Source organism: Pteropus medius, unplaced genomic scaffold, assembly GCF_902729225.1.
Source record: "Pteropus medius unplaced genomic scaffold, Ma_sr-lr_union100, whole genome shotgun sequence".
NCBI classification, from domain to species: Eukaryota; Metazoa; Chordata; class Mammalia; order Chiroptera; family Pteropodidae; genus Pteropus; species Pteropus medius.
In genome coordinates, this window is record NW_024352787.1 from 1,723,134 (window position 1) to 1,747,682 (window position 24,549).

General features: G+C 32.8%; 1 protein-coding gene and 2 pseudogenes across 5 annotated transcripts in view; 1 reads left to right on the plus strand and 2 right to left on the minus strand.

Moving 5' to 3' along the window:
- PCCA (propionyl-CoA carboxylase subunit alpha) overlaps positions 1 to 24,549 on the plus strand; it is a 338,552-nt gene that overhangs the window by 54,451 nt on the left and 259,552 nt on the right. For all 5 annotated transcript variants that reach the window (XM_039849219.1, XM_039849216.1, XM_039849218.1 and 2 more), the window contains 2 exons: positions 1,696 to 1,809; positions 3,696 to 3,749. In XM_039849219.1, the coding sequence (XP_039705153.1) occupies positions 1,696 to 1,809; positions 3,696 to 3,749 (168 nt within the window). The remainder of the gene's footprint in view (positions 1 to 1,695; positions 1,810 to 3,695; positions 3,750 to 24,549) is intronic.
- On the minus strand, positions 20,330 to 20,447 carry LOC120591920 (uncharacterized; annotated as a pseudogene).
- LOC120591855 (uncharacterized) lies at positions 24,322 to 24,440 on the minus strand (annotated as a pseudogene).

Below are 24,549 nucleotides of genomic sequence, written 5' to 3' on the forward strand. Positions count from 1 at the left end.
GACATAATCTATAAAGCAGTCTAAGTGTTATTGCTGGGCAGGCTGTGATTAAATGCCAAAATTTGCACTAAGTAATATTGGATTTCAGATTAAAGGAGATGAAGCTGAAGTACTTGAAAATGACCTAGTAGTAGAAGTGAAACTTCAAATGCCTCTTTAATAATGGGTAATATCTGAGGGGGTGGGGGGTGGGAGAAATACACACACACACACACACACACAGAATAAGTGTGGATTTACCTGGTCAATGCATTCTTTTTAAAGAATTGTTTAGCACTTAATTTCTTATAGAAAAAAAAACTACGATTACAGCAACAAAATTGCTAATAATAGGATCTGAAGTAGGCAGAGGGTAACAGAGGAGAGGGCATTCTGGTCTGAGGGAAGAAGAGCAAGGTCAAGCTTAGAATAGCAAGGTAAAGGCAACCACTAGGAGAGCCTTGCTTCGAACACGTCAATATCTAGGACCCCTTTGTGAGCATGGCTGCCTTTCCTCAAAGCGGATGTTTTTAAAGAAATTATAGTGTATATATTTGAGTATTTTATATTAAAATATTGATCTGTAAATCTCTTGGACAACTATCTTACTTTTTAATGCACGTAGAGTTTTTTACTTAATTTGAAAATATGTTTTGAATTGATAAAGAGAGCTCTGGGCTTCTAAAAGATGACATTCTAGGTTTACTTTTCTGTAGATCTCATTTAAAACAAAGGACTTCTTAAAAAATCACTTCACAGCTGAAAAATATAATTTAGCAATAATGTGAAAGTATTTGCCACCATCAACTTCTGGTAGGGGTGTGGGGTGGGTCATAAATGTCTGGGTTTGTGTATGTGTTCCAGTTTTTATATCAGCCTGTAAAATAAATTTATACTGATTGGGAGTTCCTTAAATGGGAAAACTGTTAAGAAAAGCCATTTAAAAAAATATGTGAATCCTTTCATTAAAAAAAGATTTCTTTTAGAAGTAAACTTTATTCAGTGTTGAATGCCTAGCAAAAATAGATTTAAAACATTATAGAGTGAGTAGTCTTCAAATGGAGCATATATTACTGAGTTTTGAGTGGATTTAGGACTTAATGCACATATCAGTTCTTTTAGGAATAAAGGTAAAATGGACGAGGATCAAATGTGAGTATTTAAATGATCCTCAAGATTTTCTGGTTCATGTGTAGTGATACTGAACTCTTTAGTTCTGAGCTTTAATTTGTGCCTGGTGCTGACCTGATGCTGTGCAGGGACACTCACTGTATCACTTCATTCAGTTCCTCTAATTATCCCCACTTCCTGGGGAGCTTGCTTAGAACTGGACATGAGTGCTTGTTATTAAAATATTGGGCTGTCTTGGCTACATGTAACAGGGTAGTTTTGATATAAGATTTATGTATACTGGTACTGAATAAGAGGCTAATGTCGTTTGCTGTGATTTTACTTAATAAAATTGATAGAGAATATTATGGAAATTAGACAATGGTTAGACAATGGATTAGGTTTGTGATAAATGAAATCATGATTAATATGGTTTCTGAGCTTATTTGTTCTATTGTTATTTTTTAGGTTATATTGAAAAAGATCTGACATGTGACACATAAATGACATGTGACACAATGAGATTTGCAACTTTGTGTATATTTGCATATGATGATAGTTCTTTTTGCTAGGAGCATCTGTTAATGCAGAGATTTGTCTTTTTAGGTTCATGTGAAAATGGCGGATGAAGCTGTCTGTGTTGGCCCAGCTCCCACCAGTAAAAGCTACCTCAACATGGATGCCATCATGGAAGCCATTAAGAAAACCGGAGCCCAAGCTGTGAGTCTGAATGAATCTATCTACTGCAGCTGTTTCATATGTAGTGAGCAGAAGCTAGAGTTTGTATTTAAAAAAAAAAAAAAAAAGAAAAAAAGAATAACGATTGAAAATGCTGTTGCAGTTTAGTTCACGTCACATGAGTTAAATGTGGCTGAATTCGCTACTGGAAATCAAAGGCTTTGTAGCATCTGGCAGTGTTGGTCGCTGATCCTGCAGGTGGCTGCTGGATTCAGCTTTCACACCAGGGAGCAGTTTCAGTTCATTTCCAAATTTGCTGGGAAAAAAAATCCCAATTAGTTTTGAGTATTAACCCTTTCAGTATAATAAGAGCATTTAAAAAAATTCTCTTATAAACAGTATTTAAAATACTTTGGTTTAAATTCTATTTTAATCATGTAAAAATTATGCACAACTAGTTATACTTCCAGAAATATAAACAATGTAACTGCTAATTATTTAATGTAACTGCTAATTATTTTATTTTGATCACATCAATAGAATACACATAACTAACATGGAGAAATCAATAATTCTCCCCACCCCCAATTCTGTTTGAATGAAGTGGAATCCAAGGAAAAGACTGGTTTCTGACATCAGGAATAGTGTTTTGTTGTTGTTGTGCATGTATGTGTTTTAATATCAAGAGAACTAATTACATGTAATGTTGAAAACTCTACAGAGTTATCTCTAAAATTGGATGGAAGCAGCCAACACCAGCAATTAGCCTGGAGTGTTTCAATTAGTGTTCACATTTCTTTTGAAGGAAATGTTTTAGTAAGATGCATGTTTAAATAAAAAATTGAATTCATGAACCCATATTATAGATGTTTACAGTTTATTAGCAGAGTTAATGAAGGTAACCTTTTTTAACCTTTTAACTATAGCTTGACAGAATGCAATCTGTAGTCGAATGTTTATATAAAATGAGATTGGTGGAGTAAAACACTTATCCTGTGCTCCAGCAGTTTAAATTATTCTGTACCATGTTTATAAAGATTGGTTCAGCATTTAAAAATCATCGATATGTAGCTACTTCTGGATTATGATACTGGCCTCTTTAGACATTTGACTTTCTTTAAAGCAGAATTGTTTTACTGAAAATATGTTCAATACTAACTGATAATAGAATGGCTAAATTTATGTTTGGCCAATGTGGTAGAGTTAAAAATTACTTGATTAGAACAGAATGAGAGAATTTAGATTTTAGCAGTATGGCTTGCATAGAATAACATAAAGAGGCTGTGAATGGCTAAGTGGGGTGAGGAAGGAAAGAGGAGGTAGATATTAGAAGAAAAAAAATTCAGAGTACAAAGAAAAAGTAAAACCAAACTTCTATTTCAGTTAGATTTGACAGAAACTGCTGATTGGGTAGTAGCTGAGTACATTAATATCATCAAGAATAAAATCATGTTAGTTGGCTTAGTAGCCAGTGTTTTGTAAAGTAGCAGTTCTTGGTACTGTAAAGAAAGAGAATTAAGAGGGTTTTTTTTTTTTTTTTAAGTATCTATTTTGCAAAAGGTTTCTTTGAACTTAATTCTTTGACTCGTTAACCATTAGAAAATTCTGCAAACTTGTGGCCAAAGTTAGCATCAAAAAATGGAGAGTTAAATTTGTTTCGAATAGCAAAGTCAAGTGCAAGTGGACGAGACTATCTGTAGGTAGATGGCCTTGCCTGCTAGCCGAAAGATAGTGTGCCTAACATGAATATAGAATAGGCAGTTTCTTGGAATTTGACTCTGTACTCAGGAATGTGAGTTGGAGCTGATCAGAGGAGTCACCTTACTCAGGGCCCTTGAACAATGAACACATTAATGTACTCTGTATTTTGCTTATCAAGATTTTGCAATATGATACAAACAAAAGTGACTTTTGATTTCATTTCTAAGGTACATCCCGGTTATGGATTTCTTTCAGAAAACAAAGAATTTGCAAAATATTTGGTAAGTTTGTAATGAATCATTCATTAACTTATATTTCAGAAAGCAGTGTGATTGTGTTGCTTTTGTAAATGTGGGTACTGATAGATTATAGAATTTTAATTGACCCAACAATTCTTTGAAAATAGTTTGTGAAAAGTGAAGTTTTTACTCTGTAATCTGTCTTGACTTCAAGAAAGGTTACAAAATCACCACTGCACCTAATGAATAACATCTAGTTTATTATATATTGCATGTACTTTGACTTTTAAATTTACATATAAACTTCAGATTTTGAACCAAAAGTCAGTGAGTCCAGTGATTTATTAATTATTGTACTATGAGCATGGCATGTAAAGCCAGAGAAGTAAGATTTTATTTTTTCCCTTTTATGGCATACTGTGGCATTTAGGATTGATCAAATCTTATTCTCTATTTTGGGAAAAGTTTTTTTCACGATCTGAGTATCCTGATATCACCATTCTGGTTAGGTGAATTAACCTTACTTGCTACTAAGTGACTTCCCAGGTATATTTATAACTACATTCAAGATGGTACTGAAATCTTATTTTTCAGGTACTAAAATAAGATTATGAATAATGTTTCAAAAAGCTCCTTAGACCATTTATCTCAGGTATTAAATTATCTTGATTTATTCCAATATTGAATGCTTTGTTTCTGGTGGTAGACTTGCATTTTGTCCTGCCATGGATTCAAATTTATTTATGAATGTAATCATTTTCTATATAAAATTTCCACTTGAAATCTATAAATTTATTTTGGAACAATTCTAAAGATCATAGAGTTCTATCTTAGAATTATCTGTTTCAACCAATTTACTTTATAGATTAAAAATTTAGGCCTAAAGAGGTTGTGATTCAAGATCATACAGATGGTAATAGTAACAAGTGTCTGGAGAGAGCAAATTTGGTAGAACTATCCAAAGGTCTAGATTTACCAGGTTTTATGCAATATATTCACATTTTCCTATTTATATCACTTTTTATTTTTTATCTTCTTTGAAATTTTGTCTGAGGTTCTGTCATTACAGAAGAAAATGATTTGAATATAATGCTTACATTGAAATGCACTTGTACAAAATAATGCATTAAGTTTAAGTTTGTTTAGGTGAAAAGTCTCTTAAACTATTGTCTATGGGCCAAAGGAGGCCTGCTGCCTGTTTGTAAATTAAGTTTTATTGGCATGCTCATTCATTTATGTGTGATCTGGGGCTGCTTTGCTTTACAGTGGCAGAGTTGCATAGCTGTAACAGAGATTGAATGGCCTGTGAAGTTTAAAATATGACTATATGGCCCTTTATAGAAAAAGTTTGAGAACTTCTGGTATAAATGAATATCTTAGTCCCAGAAAAGTTAAATGACATAGCTAATATAGTCATTCATGCATTTATTCAATCATTTAAAATAAAGCTTATTTGGTTCAAAGCATCTGAGAAGTATATAAAAAAGAATCAGATGCGGGTCCTGCTCATGAGGAGCTGGTAATCAATCACATTGTTGAAAATAAGACAACTACACACGACTTCGGTGCAGGGAAGAAAATATTATAGAATTCAAATTCTGTTAATGAAGATAATATTATTTCCATTAGGGGTCATATTAGAGAAAATAGTGTAGAATATATGACTCTCTTCCTTTTTCTAATCTTCTGTCCTCCATTTTTCTTTCTCAGTACTATGCCTCAGCCAAGCTTGACTATCTATATACTATACCCAAACATGGCTGGTTCTTTCTGTTCCATGCCTTTCATCACTCTTTCCCCAGTGGGCACACCTGTCCTCTCCTTCCACATTTCCAACTACTATCCCTCTTTAAATTTTTGTATTTCTCAAAGTTGATATTTAATATTACTTTATATTAGTGTATAGCATAATGGTTAGACATTTATATAACTTATGAAGTGATACTCTCAATTAGTCTAGTACCCACTTGGCAGTATACATAGTTATTACAATATTATTGACTATATTTCCTATGCTGTACCTCACATCCCTGTGATACTATCTATCCTTAAAGGCACAATTCACATGTTACCTTTACAGGGACAGTGATCCATATCCTTCTGGTGAGAAGTAATCTCTTTCCTCTGTCTTCTAGAGCATTACATTTTTTTTTTTTAAGATTTCTTATTTGATATATATTTGGTATACCAAATGTTAAAATTGTTTTTATATTTTAATCTTCTCTTGAGACAAGAGACTTGGTCTTAGCCTTTGTTTCCCTTTTGTTATCTATCCCAACGATTTCTACATAGTAAGTTCTAATCTTATGTCCTCCATTTTTCTTTCTCTGAATGTTATGGAAGAATTAAGTAAATATTATTAGATTAAGAATTATAAAACAATAACCTTCAAGAAAACTTTCTTATCACAAAAAGGACTGTTTTGAAACTAGAAGGCAGGTTACTATATGTTTTTGTTCACTATGAAAATATGCATCTAGTGATAATCTTTTTTATTTGTGCATCATGGCAAGATTCTTATTTGGGATATAATTTTCCTACTATTAAAATCTCTTCCCATTGCAATGTGTCATTTAAAATGCTCCTTTTGGAACATCTGGTTATAGTTGATAAGTTCTATAAAAATAACAGTGAAATGAAATTGCTTACAGATTTTATTATGCCATATAAACATTGTGTGATTTGTAACTATTGAAATTATATAGTTACTATTTCAAACTGATTATATTCTTAGAAATATGATTTCTAGCATATTGGTAATAGATTACCATGTTAGTGGAAATGGTGAGGAAGATTAGTAGATGGAATTTTTTTTTTTGTTTAATACTATGGTGTTCCCTTTATTGTAATACTTTTATATTTTAAATTTAATCAAATATTGAGGTTTTTTTCTCCCTTTATTTCTGGTTGTTGTTTTTATTGTGTTTCAAAGAGCAGCATATTTATTTCGTTCATAGAAAAACTATATGTGCTTTATGCAATATCTAATTTTTAGTTAATAGCGATGAATAAAAATGATTTGTTGAATTTTTTCTGAATTTATCTGTATATTTGCTTTAGAAAGTATACAATAAAACAAATGTAAAAGCATACTAAACTTTATAAATTTCCTTTACAAGACATTATTCTTTATGCTCTATTTACATAATATGGGATCAGATTACATGTAATTCCTATTGTGCATGATTAAATAAAATCATATCTTGTTTTTGCTTAAATAATTCATGGAAAAAGCAAAGCTACAAATAATCCTCGTAAAGAATTGCAATTTTCAGTCGTTTTAATGTGCTGAGCATGCAGATTTTATTCCCAAACTGTTTTTAATTCCATATTTTCCTTCTGGGCTCCTTGTATTCTGAGTAGTAAAGAACAGTGATGAGAGGCTGTGAGGACTGTTAGGATTAAGAGAAGAAATTCTTACAGTTTCTGAAAGAGCTTTGAAAAGTAAAACTACCTGTTCCTGGAAAAAGGGAATATTAGTTTAAAGGGATTTCATATTGTTCCTCATTATCTTTCTGGATTATACACACACACACACACACACACACACACACACACATATATACATATATACATATATATTCATATTATTCTTTTATTTCCTTTTGTTGGAGACTCTTAGCAAGAAAAGGAATATAACTATTGTGAAAATGAGATGTAATTGTTATCCATTGGATTAAACAAAAAATAACTATATACCATGTGTAGGCAAATGTACGGGTAATATGTCTTGTTCTTGGGAATGTAAATTATATATTTTTTGCTATAAATTTGCCAGTTTCTATCAAAATTTAAAATGTACATATTTGACATGACAATTCTACTATTAAGAATGTCACTTGTGAAGATATACTCTTAAAATGTTCATTGTGAGATTGTTTTATAATAGCAAAATTTGGAAATAGCTCAAAACTTTTTTTATCTGTAAAACGAGGAGATTGACACCTACCCTGCAGAGTTGTTATAAAGATTAGAAACAACATATATGAAGAATTCAGCATAAAGTCTGGCATTGGCAGGGAAATCATCTCAATCATTATAGGTGTTAATAATGGATGGTGAAAGCTACTGAAGAGTTTTTAGGCGCGTTAGATAGTTAAAATTAGTGTTTTGGGGAAATTACTCTGATAGTTTTCATATAAGTTTTGGGAGTTTAGATTTTTTCCTGTTAAGGAAATTAATAATTTTATATAATTATACTACTGTATAGATATGTATGATACTATAGTTTGCAAAATACTTTGACATGATTTTATTTAATTCATGCAGCCACTGAAGATGGTTGGTATTAAATCTGTTTAACAAAAAAAACCAGACTCAGGTGCAGTGACTTGCCAGCAATCATACTATGCTAGTAAGTAACAGAATCAGGACTTGACCTCGGTTGGCTGACCATAAGTACAGAGCACTTTTAAAAAATACTATACCCTACTTGGCTCAGTGGAAAGTTAGCGTTCAAATAGTAGCAGAATAGTGAACACCAAATAACTGTAGGGAACTTAGCTAAAGCTCATAGAAAATTTTCCCCAACTTTAATAGTAATATAGGCAACACATGATCAGATTGTAGGAAAATAACTGTTGTGTAAATAGAAACTTGAAGAAAGTCTTTTGCTAGGTCATTGGTCTTCAGTTATGAGGTTGTAATCCATGGTGTGTCATTATAGTTGTGAAGTGAGTTGTAAGTACTTTGTAACTAATGCTAAAATTTCGAAGTTAGCGAGTTTGCCAGTGATGTTGTTGAACAATATTTTTATTTTTAAAATATTTTAGAGTGAGTTAAAAATGATTCATGTGATACTCTATTTGCTCATATTTGAAAAAAAAAATTTTTTTGAGCAGTATACAAAGGAGAGGCTTAGGCCTTGCAAGCCCAGAGTTGTATGTAACTCTTATTTATATAGACTGTAATCTAGGTAGCACACGGAAGTATGTTTTATATGACGTGACCATTATTTATGTCATAGCTTACTAAAGGTTGAGAACTGTTATTACCATGTATTTTGTGGACATCCAGTTTTAAGTACATACTTTTTTTATCATTAACATTAGAATTTTCATTTTTGACACAAATCTGATTTTATTAATAATTTTAGTTTTTGAGAACCCCAAATTTTAAGAAAGTTAAGTCAGATGTATACATTGAAAAACAAGGTTTAGCTATCTGTGAACCTCTGACGTCAGCCTGCAGTTTAAACCATTAGAGGCTACTATTGCTACCATTCTTCTGGAGCAGACATACGTGTGTGCACATGCATTACAATTTTGCTGTTGATTTATTATATAGGGTACTCTTATTTGCTGAACTTGGGTTTTATTTGTTTATAAGAAAAGAACTTCCTTTCCCCCATGCTCTTAAAGATATGAAATACTTACCTAAAGATACACCTGCACCATTCTCATTTAATCTTTATGACACTCTGTGATATACTATTATTTATATTCCTGGTTTTATAAAGCAGTCTCAAACAAATGTCTTGCCTAATGTCACATAGTAAATGAGAGTATAGATTCCAACAAAATGACTACATGACTATAAATTCTGTGCTCAGTAAATGTTCCAAACTGCTTCTAAGATGAATTGGAACTAGACTGGGTTGTTAGTGTTTTTTTGTTTTTTGTTTTTTTTTTTAAATGGATACCTTTGGCTGGCACCTATTTTTGCTACTGGTGAAGGATATTTTTTATTTTTTTATCCTATCGGTTTACCATTGTTAATGTCTACGAACAGAATTATTTCTTTTGTTTTTCTGATCTTGCAATCTTGAATGCCAGTAGAGTAACTGTCTTCACTTGGATTTGCTGACTTTATAAGTAAAATACTTGAGTGAGCTGGTAGAGCTATAGAATAGTCACTGATGCCTTTTACTTCAATTTTCCTATGTTGATTAATCAAGTCTCCCTGGATTTAGAGGAGAAAGTTCGGTGACTTTTTCTTTTGACAATAATTTTGTAATGTATTTCTAATTGTGACTCTAAACATGTCATGTACAAAAGAACTTATGAAAACCTATGAAAGCAAATTCGTAAAACTGTTATTATAACAATATGTCCTTTGAAATGTTTGAGGATGTTTCTTTTCCTGCATTTGGATTAGAATTCAGCTTCTGGAATATTGGTTGAAGAATTTGAAGAAGATGTTGAGTAGAAATGCCCTAAAGTGGATATCTGAAAAGGAAAAAAAAAAATCTTTATATTTTTAGTGGTCTTTTAAGCATGTAGATAAGGCAAACACATTTAAGATTGTGAGATTTTGGGGGGTGGTTTCAATAGGGAAGTTAAGAATCTGGTATTTGACAAGGCCAGGATTCCTTCACTTTGCTTGAGGTTAAAACAGTTTGAATTTTATACTCTAGCTTTCCTTCTCTCTCTTTATTGTTTCCTTGCAATTATTAGGAAGGACAGTCGAGAGTCAGACTTAAATCTCTTGCTCTGCCATTTCGTAGCTTTGTGATCTTGGGCATATCACTTAATATTTGACTTTAAAGACTCAAGTGTCTTAAGCTTACTGGTTGCATGATATTTATTTCTCCATCTGACTATATTGAAAACATGTTTCTTGTAGCCAGCGTGTATTTGGGTCATGCTTTTAAAATTATTCTGATAATCTGTATCTTTTAATTATAGTATTTAGTCTGTTTTTTTTTTGTTTGCCTTAGTTTATTTTCTTTAATAGCAACTTTATTGAAATATAATTCACATACCTTAACACTCACCTTTTTAAGTGTACAATTCAGTTTTTTTAGTATAGTCACAGAATTGTATAACCATTACCACTATGAAATTTCAGTGAAAGCTATTAACATTTAATAAATTACTGATGTGGCTGGAGAGTTATATCTAATGTTTTGTTTGTTTTCTGGTTGTCTCCTCTTTTTACCTTGTTTTCTTTTTTTGTCTTCTTTGGATCATTTTAATGTTGGAAATTCTATGAAATTTGACTATTGAATCTTTTACATTTTTTAGTGCTTTTTTTAGGGATTACAGTATACATGCTTAACTTTATATGGTCCTTAGAGTTAATATTATACCATTTCAGGAAAATGTAGAAAATTTGAAATCGTCCCATTTTCATGTGCCACATTATAGTTGTCATATATATATTTCACATGTCTATATTAGAAATTCCATGGGAAAATGGCATAATTTTTGCTTTAAACATATTTGAAGAGAATTTGGACATGTCCTTCATTAATGATCCAAATAATCAGTTGAAATTAAGAATGATTTTTATTTTGGTCCATTTTTAGGGTACGTAGAAGAATAATGTTTTCTTTATTATATATATTTTTTAATTGTAAATTATATATAACATAAAATTTACCCTTTTCACCATTTTTGAGTATTCAGTTCTGTGGCATTAAGTACATTTACAATGTGCAACAATCACTACCATTAATCTCCTTTTCATCATCCCAAACTGAAACTCTATACTCATTAAATAGTAACTCCCTAGTTCCCCTACCCCAACCCCTGGTAACCTCTGTTCTGCTTTCTGTCTCTATTAATTTGCATATTCTAGGTAACTCATAAGTGGAATTGTGTAGTAGTTGTCTTTTTGTGACTGGCTTATTTCACTTAGCATAATGTCCTCAAGGTTCATTCATGTTGTAGCATGTGTCAGAATTTCCTTTTTAAGGCTGAACAATATTCCCTTGTGTATATTACACACACCATATTTTGTTTATCATCATCTGTTGATTGCTGCCTAACTTGTATATGAGTAGATGGCTGAAATCATGCTTTTTAGTTCTTTTGCATCACTCACTAAGCTTTCAGTACATGCTTGTTAACTATTTGTTAAGTGAGAAAAGTTGCTGAATTAAAATGTGGAATTCTGGAAATAAATGTAGAAAGGGCACTTTGAGAAGCCTCCCTGTGTTTTTCTGTTGTGATGCTATTTTTAATTTTTAGTAACTTTGTGATTTCTTAAAGTTTACTTTCATCCATTTATTTTTCTGTAACCCTTAAACTTACAATTCAGTAGGAAAGATTTTATTTTTATTTTAGCGAAGGTAATAGATTGAAGATATCGGATTAAATGAAGTAACATTAATTATCACTGTTACACATAGTTAATGATTCAAATGCCTTCTAAAATTAAGTTTTTAAGTGCCTGCTTTCTAAAGTGGGCAAAGAGACAGAAATAATGAGATGATTGCTGGGGCTTTGTTTTCAGACTGGACCTTATCTAAGGATAGTTTAACAAAGTTCCTGAGGCACCATATTGAAGCACAGTTGTGATATGCTAATTTGCTAAGTATAGTATTCTTTTCTTGTGTGTGCACACTTTCCAACATGCTGATGGCTATTCATGTGCACCCCTGTGTGTGCGCACATGTGTTTTTTCTTAGCTTTTTATTCAGTCCTTCACATGCTAGTTAGTTGTTGAATACAAGCATTAAGAGAAATAAGAACATATCAGTTGATAAAAATTGTGTTGCATTTCTTAAACAGTATGTTTCATTTATAAGGAAATGTTTTGATTAATGATGACAGCTTTAGAGATGCTGTTTCTGGTTAGAATACCACGATTTACATAAAATATTGAATGTATAGACAGAATCAGTTACATATTTATATATTAGCTGTAACATGTCAGTATATTTCACTAGGGTAGCACAGTGATTGATATTATTGTATAATGGCATGATATTTAGGAGGTTAATTTAGTCACTCTGCTGCTGAAATCCAAATTTAAAATCAGTTTAAAAATGTTGAATCTGGGTGATGAATGACTGGGGAATTATTATACTATTCTGTCTACTTTTGATTGTTTGAAAGTTTTCATTAAAAAGATCTATAAAAGCAAATTCATTAAGCCCAGAAGAATGTTTTTATATCCTATAGTGCTCTCAAGGTCAGATTATCATAGTGTATATAATGAATTCAAGGTTAATTTGATTCTCTTGGAGAATACGTATGTTAAACTTGGGAGACATTAAAGTTCTCTTTCATATCCAGTATGAGGGGATTTCAGCCATTGTCTTTACAATGTTTTCCTGTTGTCAAAATGTCTGGTTTCACTTTTCTTCATCACTTATACTTGATATTTCATGACAAGGAGAAAGAGAACGTTTTGTCTTTATCATTTAATAGTAATAAAAGAGGTACCAAATTTAAATCAAAGTATACTATCTAAAAACATTAATTTTTTCCAAGTCATCTTAGCTTCTCACATCTTGACTCAAGCATCCACACCATAAAGAGTTAGTAAAGAAGTACCTTTCTCATGGATATAAGCTGGTTATTAGATTAGATGGAAGATAAAGGAAGCTCCCTCCTGGGTGATGTTAGTTAACAACAACAACAACAACAACAAAAGCATAATCCACTTGTTAAAAGGGTTTAATGCTTTAATCATTATTCTAGGGATCACATTAAAGTTTGTGCTTTATGTTCCATGTGGTAAGCTGCTGCTTCTAGGACAGTCTATTGCATAGAACTGTATTTCTTAAAGAGCTTTTTATAAAAGCTGTGTTATGGTGTGTGGTTGCATTAAAGTAGACAAAATTATCTACAGGGCACATTAATTGCCACAAGAAATGATCATGGTTTGATTCATTTGTGTTTTATGTATAATAGAATAAAAATTTGAGAAATTAAGTCTTAGTCATATTATTGTATTTGACCATTAATTCCCTGCTCTTCACAAATATCTATTAATACTTGGCACAGATTGGAAAATGATGTAGTACGGTAAGAAGAGCAGTCATCATTGCTGGTAACTATATTAATTTGTAAAGGAACCAAACGGGTGAACTTACTTGAGTTCATCTAGGAAAGGGTAAAGATCAATGTGTATTAATTTTCAATGGATTACAAAAATGGGAAAGACTATTTCATTTACACGAGAGGTTTATGTTATATCTTCTGGCAAGAGTGGGAAGATGCCAGACACTCATCTATATATTGGATATATTCAGTGGTGAATAAGATAAAAATCTGAGTTTTCATAGAGTTATTTTCTGGTACAGGGACGTAGGTAATAAATGAATTAACAAAGTCAGATCAAGATGAGTGCTATGAAGAAAATACAAGTGGACGATGCAGAAGAATATTGGTTCCCAGTGCTTTCTGGGCCACCGGGATATCTTTCAGACTCTTTCAGAGACTCGGCCAAGTAAAAGCTGTTTTCATAATATTTTTTCCCCCTCTCATTCTCCCATGATTATGCAGTAGAGTTTTCCAGGGGCTACATGGTGTATGTTATCATAACAGATTAAATGCAGAGCACATATGAGAATCCAGCTGTCTTCTGTTAAGCTGGATGTTAGAGATTTGCAAAAATGTAAAACATTTCCACTTATATCGATCCATCATAAATGTTAATTCTAAGTAGGTTTATTCTTTTAAAATTTAATATTTTAAAAAGTCTTCATTTTAATATGGTAAATATTGATAGATATAATACACATAAATAAAAGCTCTTTGAAATGATCAATTTTTTTACAAGTCTAAAGAGATTCCCAGCCCAAAATGTTTGAGAAACGCTGCTAGAAGGTGACTAGATGGCCTTTTTACATAAGATGGTACCAAAAAAAAAAACCTCTCTGTGAGGGTGACCTTTAAGCTGATATTTCACATGAGAAGAGCATTCTAGGCAGAAAGAGCAAGGTTGCTCTGATCACCCTTCTCCAGACCACTTACATATTGTTTTCTGGATTTATAATTACTTTTGTGTTAGGCAGGGACTATTATTCATCTCTGAATTCCTGCTGTTAATCACCTTACTAGTCATTAATAATTCTTTGCCAATTTTAATAGAATTGCTTATATACATTTCCAAACATGAAACAAACTTTTGGAAGGAGGCTTAATCTCTGCTATTTATGCCAACTAATTTGAAATACACTTTTATTAAAAAAATTAACAAATATTTGTTAGGATCTTTTTCCTATTCCTTTTGCATAAAAAATCATATGTCAGATTTCTGTATATGACTTTTAGTATAATATGGTTTTGTCTTCCATACATATTCATTAATGGTAAATTTGTTTTGTAATCTTTATGTTTTGGAGTTTTAATTTGGGCCTGTATTTATTAGTATAGTGAATAAAGATGGCAGTTTTTATCATTCCCGCTATTATCACTTTTATCATATTATTTCGAAGAAAAAGCTATTTTAAAAGTGAATAGTAGAGAAAGATAAAAAGAAAATAGTGAGTTTAGATCAAATAAGAGTACAAGTAACAAGGTTAATTGTGATCATAATATGAATGGATGAGATTTCTACCCTTAGCAAATTATTAACTCTCCCCCACCCCCGTCCCCTCTATGTGCCAGGCACTATTCCAGGCATTCTGTGTGTACTAACTCATTTGCTTTTCATAATAGCCCTACGGGTGGATAGTACTATCTTCACTTTACAGGTGAAAGAAGCTAAAGGAAGGTGAATCTAATCAAATTGCTCAAGGTCACACAGCTACTAGCACCAGGGTGGGGATGCAAGCTCAGGCATTGCCTGCACTTATAAATTCTGGGCAATGCTGCCTTTGAAAAAGAGATTGTACAACTTATTGTGCAACAAAACCTTAAAATGTTTTCAAATTTTTTCCCTTCATCTATCATTGTTTTTTCCCTGTAAGAATATGATTTTATAACTTGTTATAATTTTATAATTATAATTTAAGCCTATTGGTACCTCTAGCTTATAAGAACATTTCCAGACCCAAAGGGACTATATAGAGTTATCTGTGAAAGTTCAACTTTTCCTAAAAGCTGAAAGTGGGGAAAAAGCAGCAGATGACATAAGAAAAGCACGTAGAAGAAGAAAACAGTAGAAAGCAGTAATGGTGGTTTGTAATAGAGTCTGTAGTGTGGTGATTCTGGTTGAGTCAGTATGTGGCAGCCATATAAGCAACTAAGAACACACATGTTGGAGGACTTGCTTTTCAGATGCCTTGGCCAGTGTAATATTAGTAGAGTGTGGGGATCTTAATAGTAGTAACAATATTTGGTAGAGTTTAAAACCAGCAATGGGGATGATTACAGATATTGAAAGTTATAAAATAAGGAATAAGAAGAGCTAGAAGATAAAGCAATTCTCTCAGAGATGTCAAAAAGTAACCAATAATGCAGAAATATATATCCTATAGAAGGTAGACAAATGTTTCTATCATTTGGGGAAATCACCTGGATAAGTACATTTTCTTCAAGGTAAGAGAAAGTCAAAGCTCTGGCTTTATATAGCCAGGTATACTTCTGAATAAGAGAAGACTTTGTTAAATGCATCTTTGATAAAAATAGGACGAGGATGTGGGTTCCTAGTGAACTAATGATGCTCTCGTTTAGGGGATTGTCAAATATTATATAAAGTTGTTTCACATGTGCTTTTTAAAAATCTGTGCATACCTTATAGTAAGTATCTCTATAGATTAAGAAACTGAATCAGAAATATAATGACTTTCTTAATAACATACTACTAGGTAATTAGTTTTTTCGATTGAAGTCTTGTTTTTTCAAGCCCTGAGGGTTCTAATAAGCTAGAGTTTAATTGTACACCATTATTTGGAAAACTTAAATTTAGCCAAAAACCACAGAGAAACAGCCAGATTTTAAATACTTTTTATATTTTAATATTTGTTGTGATTAATTTTTTAGGGGTTTTAAGAATCTAGTATGCTTTTTAGATTATCAGAGAAAGATAAAATTATATTTAAATATGTTAATATTACAAGAGCTTACTGGTATTAAGAGTATTCTTTGGAAAAATAAGCATCACACAATAACTTAAATAGTAAATTAACATATAAATACTTTTATTCATTCTAGTGCCACATTTATTTAGAAATTTTCATTTAAAATTTTAATTATGAAAATTTATTTTAAAAGTTAATAGATATTAGATGTCTTATTTCATTTTAGATTTTTCTGCTTTAAAATGCAGATTGGATTATGTCTAATAGACTAATATTTAGTGCCCAATAAATGAGGCCTCTGTTCATATAAACCAAATATTTTGTTTATATTAAGATCTGAATTATTTATATGACATACTTTTTTCTTGACAAGTGTTTAAACTTTTCAGATTCTTGCCAGGTCTCTGGTGAGCTTTAGATCACTAAGTCTAGAATTTGTTGACTGAATTAATGAATAAACCAATAGATTAGTACCTTATTGATTTTTTTTTTTTTTTTTAACAACTAGAGATTTTATTTTCACTCTTTGGAAACTATTTGAAATAATGGTAGCATTTAGATAAGTTTCACAAATCTTAACCCAAACTGACCACATTTACAATAATGTTTTGCACAATATTTTTAGTTGATAAAGTGTAAAAATTTCATGTTTGTCTTGGCTTTTCAGACTGTGAGATATTAAAAGTGGTGACAGGGCGGCTCTGTTACTGTTTTGCAGCTAGCTCTTTCAATTGATGTTGAATTGTGGCTTCCCGTGCACACAGGGTTAAGTAAAAAGGTTGCAGTCATCTAGTGAGCATTTTTCCTTTAATGTGCTCATTAGTGGTGGCAAGTCCAGGTTTCAGCACATGTCAGTAATTTACATTTCATTGCTGAGTGGCTGCCCTTGTTCAAGAGTTGTTTTTAAGCCTGATGAATATATATTGGGAATAAACAGAGTAGAAGAATTGAAAGCCAAATACCCTGCCAGGCCTTTCAGTTGGTTCTGAAGCTTCCAGTGGATCTCTGATTAGCAATGCATGAAGCAGGATGAAAATGCAAAGATGAGGCCTACAAAAGTTGTCACAGGTAAGCTATCCCCTTTAAATCCCCTTTTTGTGACCACCTTGCCAGTTCATTTTTCCCAAATTCTCCTTTCATGGCAAACTTTCTGTTAAAGTGCAAATACTCTGTTAGACCTAGGAAGTGAACAATAGAGGATCAACCTGGTTCCTTTACCCCTTCTAGCTATTAAGCCAAGTCTGATTGTTATGCACTGAGTCCTTACAGCTCCTAGGGACCTCATTATTGTGATTGGGATCTCAGTGGTGATTCCTTCTGGGATTCAATTTTCCCTTTTTGCCTGATTGGTACCAGCTTGTTCTGGCTTTTGAAAGCTTGCATAGATCATTAAAGGGTAATCTATGGAGGCCGTGGTCAGTGTTGCTGGACATAGGGATAGGACTCATGTTAATGTTGTCTTTGAAATTTAGGGGTTTGGGAAAATTCAGTTTTTTTTTTTTTTAAATAGAAAAACTGGATGTATTATAATGAAGCATTTTTAGAACTCAGGTTTTATTCTAAGCTACTTCATGCATAGATGGAGTAGCATTAGGAAATACTAGCCGAGCTATCTTTGAAAGATTAAAAATGTAATTCTCGATACATTTTATTTCCATATATATGGAAATTTGGGTTTATTGCAAGAAAGTAGGTGTCAGTATTGCCAGTTGTGTGTGTGTATATGAACTTCTGTCATCTACTTATTTTTGTGCTCTTTTTCAAAACATTGAATTTAAGAACTTTTGTTCAGAATTCATGGTTAGAATCAAAAGAGTGAATATGTGACTAAATACAGCATTTAAAGACATTTAAAAATATCAGTACTCAAGTCAGATTTTTTTTTTATGGTAAATTCAGTAGGATGTGATTTAGCTCTTAGATCATTTAAACATGAAGGCATGTTAAGCACAGTTTATTAAGTCTTCATATTAGTTTTTTTATTAGCTAGAGTTTTAATAGAGGAGCAACATCACTTTTGGAAATTGTTTTAGGTGTATGAGGATAAAGATCCGAATCGAGAATACTAGTTTAGTAATGTTCTGATCAGTACTTTTAGCCTTTGCAAAAATGTAACAATAAACCTACCTTCTAGATGACTACTTGAAACTATTCCTTTTGGAGGCTTGCCAGATAAAAGCCTCATGGGATTAAGTTCTGGAAAATCACTTGCAAATTTGTGGGGCATATCAGTGACTTTGAATATTTAACTGTCCAAACTGTCATCTACATGTGTTCTGTCTCTGCATTGGGTAAAAAAATTAGAAGTTTGTCATCCAGTTAGAATTAAAGGTGACATCTGCTTTTAATTGGTGTTTTATTTTCTTCCAAGTCAGTAAAAATTCAGTAAGACATGAATTATCAAATTTTGCAATGCTAAGCAACTTGTCAAATGACAGTAAGCACTACCTTGAGCACTTGTACAGATGGGAAGTGTTAAAATGTTGATTAATCGTCCAGAGTTCTGATTATGGTTTTAGAAGGCTAAAGCTTCTATAACCATTGCCAGCTTTCTAGTGTCAGATAGTATTCATTTGTTAATTTTGTAGGCTTTTTTCAATTACTGGCAAATTGCCTCTTGTATAAACGAGCATTTAACTTGTTTTAGTGATACTTGGTCTGGTAGACTTAGGGTCAGGTAAGGCAATGTAGAATTCTTCTGTTTCTCAAGTCTATTATTTAGCAGATACCTTAGTTAAATTCTTTTTAGCAGAAAAATTGAAAAAAAAACTTACAGTGGGCTTTAAATGGTATTCTCTTACACATACTCATGATGTGTTGACAAGGGTGTATCTGCTTGAATCTTGGCAAAGGAAGCCTTGTATGTGCCCCCTGTTGAAAAAGAAAATTGATTTTTTTCTGTTTTTACCACTTCCAAACCATTTTAAGATATAAAACATAAGGATAAAGAAATCAGTTCCTTCAAGAAGAGAATGTAAAAATAACTCAAGACTTCAAACATTCTTGGAAATAAAAATGACCCCAGAAAATATTCCCATTATACTGATTACATTTTACTTTTCTAGTTACTGAAAAATTCCACATGGTACTAAGTAGTCTCTTTATAGAAAGTGTCTTTAAAATTTCAACTGTGAAGTTTTATTTTTTGCTCATTGTTAATCCGAAAGTGGAGTTTCTCCTTTTCCTATTTGACTAGATCTGTATATTAGAGGTAGAATTCTGTTTTAAAAGACTTGTAGCAATATTTTTTAGATTAGTTTCTTAATATGACTAGACTTCAATTTAATTCAGGTTTTTTCATTTTTCACTTATGAATAGCTGATAAATGTTTTATATAGTAATGCATTTTTGCTACCAGAAAATCATTGGATTATTTAATTTGATTCAGAAAGTCTGTCCTGTTCAGTTATTCAGATGTTGTGTAGATTAATTTGAACTTAAAAACTAGAGAAGATGCTTATGTAAATTAACTTAATAGTTTTACATATAGTCGATAAGTAGCATCTTAAGCCCAAGGGCCAAATTTAGCAGTTCTTATAGATTTTTAGATAATAGTTGAAAAATAGAAAATTTCAATTCTAGCTAAACTATACACAGCACATTAATAGCCATTTTGATGCCTGATAACTTCAGGGTTCATTGCCCCTGTACATTTTTCAAATTATTTGCTTCTCAATACATAAGGCTTTAATTTACCTCCTACTGACAAACCCCAAATGGGTTTTTAAGAATTTTGAAAGTGGACTACTAAAGTTTGACTGTAGCACTGGCTTTGATTGCTGACACAATTTTCTAAGACACCCCACATTTAACAGGATGGGAGGTTCAAGCAGCATCTTCTGGGCAAATGCTAAGGTATGTTTTTTTATTTTTCAGATTTAATGTTTTCTATAATATTTTTCTCTCTTTGAACTGTGTCTTAATGCCCGTTTATTAAAAAAAATAACAGGCACAAGATTCAACCACATTTTTTTTTTTTTTGCACCTACAGCACCTGGTCTTCCTAGGTGGCTTCCCATCCAAGTACTAACCAGGCCCGACCCTGCTTAGCTTCCGATTTCAGATGAGATCAGGACGTTCAGAGTGGCATGGCTGTAGCACATTTTTTTTAAACTGTTAATTTTTTGTTTGGTCTTTTTTTATCTTGAATTTTACGGAATAAGGTTAATTTTTTTTTATTGTGATGATACTGGTTAACGAAATCCAGTGTTTCAAGTGTACAATTCAACAGTAAGTCATATATATATTTGTATTGTGTGTTCACTGCCCATAGTTAGATTTCTTTCTGTCACCACATATTTCACCCCTGTTACCCCGTCTACCTCCCCCCTCCTCCTTCCCCTCCGGTAACCACTAGTTTGTTGTCCATGAGTCTGTTTGTCATGTTTGTTTGTTTGTTACTTTTAGGTTTATATCCCACATATAAGTGATATCATGTGATTTTTATAAAGTTAAATATTTGTACCTTGGAGTACCCTAAAGCAATAATTATTGCTTCTGTAAACAACTGATATTATTAGTATAATTTATATACTGGTGAAAAATGCTGATAAATAATATCTCAAGTCTGCATTCTCTTAGAGATGCCCATAGCAACTTTCATGTCATCCATTTATGCTTGCTGTGTTTTTAAAGGGTAATGAAAATAGTTGATAACTGTATTTTACTGAAAAAGGAGACTAAAGTCTATAGCTAACATTTGAATTGGGGTAATAATTTACTTTTTTTTTTTTTGTCTTAAATACTCTCATGATCTTTTAGGAAACAGATCATGGTAGACTTGACTCGTAATCATTTCTGTATTTTCTGCTCAGTTTGGTCACTAATACTTGACTTGTTACCTATATTGCTTCACTTTGCCTAGTTACAGGCAGTTCCTGTTTAATTTACCAAGCTTTCTTTATCATGTGATCCTGTCACTCTACTGACAATTGATTGATCAAGATTAGTGTCTGACCCAAAGGCAATCTATATAGAAGGGTCAGGAACACGTGTGTGTGTGTGGGTGGGGTGGGGCTGGGGTAGGTGGGGGCACAGAGAAGGTTGTGACATTTGAACTGAAATAACTGAAAGATAAAGAGCAGCCAGCTTGTGAAGCTATGGGGTAAGCCCTCTCCAGGCAGAGGGAATACCAGGTGTAAATGTTCTGAGGCAGGAATGAGATTAGCATATTGAACTGAGAGAAAGAAGCTGATGTGGCAGTAGAATAATGAATGAAGAAGCAAGTGGTAGAGGATGAGGCTGGGAAGGAAGGCTCAGGGTCACTGTAAGAAGTGATTCTAATCTAAGCAACTTTGGGGAGCCTCTGGCGGGAATTTTAAGCATGTAGTGATATAATGTAAGTTATTGCTATAACAACAATGTGTATTAGAGTGAGGAATTACGTGATTAAAAGCAGTTATGATAATAGGAGTGGAAAGATTTAAAATATGTACTAAATATGACAAGAAACTGTGCCCCAGAAGAATTTAAAGTCTCATGCTGGTCTATGTATAGAAGACATCACTCCTTGATTTTGTCCTACTGTTCTTAGGATGCGTCTTTGGGAAAACGAAGCTATCTTCTATTTGTGCTTTGCAAATCATCTACTTTTCAGTCAACTCCACCCTTAACCTTAGAGGTATTAATCTAAATACCAAGAATCATTTCTTTTCTCGCAGTGGTTCATTTTCCTGAGTCTGGATTATTCAGTCTTGAAAAACATTTGAGTAAGACAGCCTGTGGGAACCTTTGACCCTTTAAGTCCTAAAAACAGGGGATAGATGTGGATACAAAGAGAGTAAATGGTATTCCAGTTTAAGGTGACCCCTTTAAATTCTGTCTCCTGGGATACCTTCCTACCCGCGTTAATTACTGATATATTTCTTTAACTTTCTGTCTGGCTAGCAGGTGATAGTTATACCAGACAAATATGCTTAAATGAATGCTTGTGTATGGTAGGCACACACACACACACATACTTACATTCCAGTGCAGTTTTCTGCTCTAATATCCTTTCCACCATAGATGATTTGTTTATCCTGGTTACGATCATCTTATCTTCCTTAATTTTTGATTTGGGGGTGAATCAATGAAGGCTTAAGCCAGTTTGGGCCATTGAAACATGATGAGAGACTTTTTTTTTGTGATTCCTGGGAAAGAAATTTTCAATTCTTAAGGGAGATAGGAATTTTGCTCAAGCAAAATTTTCTCTTTACCTCCCTCTCCATGTACCTTTGGTGAATGAGAGGGCTTTGTGCTGCTGGTAGCGTGAGAATAACTATCCTAAGAACAGAGCTGACTGACAGAAAAGGGCAGATCTGAGAGAATGGTAGAGAAATCCAGAATTGGGAGATAACTTTTAGAAGAATTTCTGTTTAAAAGTGTGGGTGGGGTATATGTTGGGGAGAGGGGAGACAAGGGACGTATAATGGATTAGCAACATTTTGTACTCACAAGAGTCATAGACAGCCTGGTGGAGAAATGATTACTTTTGATGGAGGAGTGTCTAGAAAACTCTCAAGAAGAAAGTGATATTGGAGTTAGGCCTTCAAGATAGGTAGAATTTAGAGAAGATGATAGAGGAGAAGAATGGAGATTCAAAAGGGGAAAGGACATTTCAGGAAGGGGATTAATTTTCTTGGCTCTATCTTTGAAGTAAACTTAGAATCTGACCTATTCTTGCCACTACCAGTGCTACCATTTATCCCAGTCACCAACATCTCTCATCTGCATCATCATGTTAGTTTCTTAGTTGATCTCCAAGCTTCCATCCTTATTTTCCTCTAGAGTATTTTCAAAATTCAGAGTGATTTGCCAAACTTGTAAATCAGATGTCAGCTCTCTTTGCTAAAAGCCAAACAACAAAATACCTTTAGTAATTTCTCATTTCATTCACTGTAAGAGCCAGAGTCCTTCAAGGACCTCCCCCCACCCCGTTCTGACCTAATTATTTTACTCTTTATTGTGTTTTAGCTCTTCCTTGAGATAAAGTATGCTTACAACCTCAGAGCCTTTTCACTTGCTAGTTTCTTTGCCTAGAACACTATCTCCGTATACTTTCTTCGGCCATTATTCATAGTCATTTTCTCAAAGACGCTTACTGGGAATATCCTAATTAAAATTTCAAGTTACTAGTCTTCATAACCTCGCACTCTCAATTCACATTTCCTAATATATTTTTCTCTAAAGTATTTATTGCTGCTTGATATATATATATTTTGTTTGTCTTTTTCTCTCACTGGAATGTAACCTATACAACTACAGGAGTTTTTCTTTTGATCATTACTATTTTCTTAGTGCCTAGAACAGTATCTGGCTCACATATATTTACTTAATGAGCAAATAAATGAATAAGCGATGGATTGTCTAGCTTTATTTGGGTCATTCAGGGGACAGATCTGATACCCTAAATTCTCTCTTAAGTAGGCAGATATTTATAAATACAGAAATCACTTCTAAGTCATCTCTGTAAGATGGCCGGTCAGCGTTGCTCAGCTTCTGACTAGAATTTTAAACCCTTTTATCATATATGCCAGCATTTGGCAAACATTTTCTGTAAAGGGCCAGATAATAAATATTTTAGACTTTTCAGGCCATAGTGTCACAACTGTTTAACTCAGTTGTGACTACATAACACTACAGTTGTAGTGTGAAAACAGCCCTAGACTATAAGTAAATGAATGAGCATGGCTGTGTTCCAATAAAACTTTATTTAAGGACACTAAAATTAGAACTTTATGTAATTTTTAACACGTCATGAACTATTGGCATTCCCCTACCGCCCCCCACCTATTTAAAATGTCCCTTTTAGTTGGAGAGAAATTGACCACTCTATGGGCTGAGTAAGGTGTTTTATTTAAAAAAAATTTTTAAAAATTTTTATTTATAATTTCTTTTAGGTGAAGTAACCTTTACTTGACCTCACAGATTGCAAGAGCCTTGTCAGCTTACACTCCCTTATTTTTTTTTTAATTTATTTTTTTTTATTTTTTATGCCTACAGCACCTGGTCTTTTTAGGTGGTCTCCCATCCAAGTACTAACCAGGCCCAACCCTACTTAGCTTCCAAAATCAGACAGGATTGGGCTTGTTCAGGGTGGCATGGCCATAGACTTGGGTATGGTGTTTTAAACAGCTACATGTCTGTACAAATATATTTAGCCTAATATACATTTCACTATCTTGTTTATAAAGATACATGTAGTTATGGTCGGCCACTAAG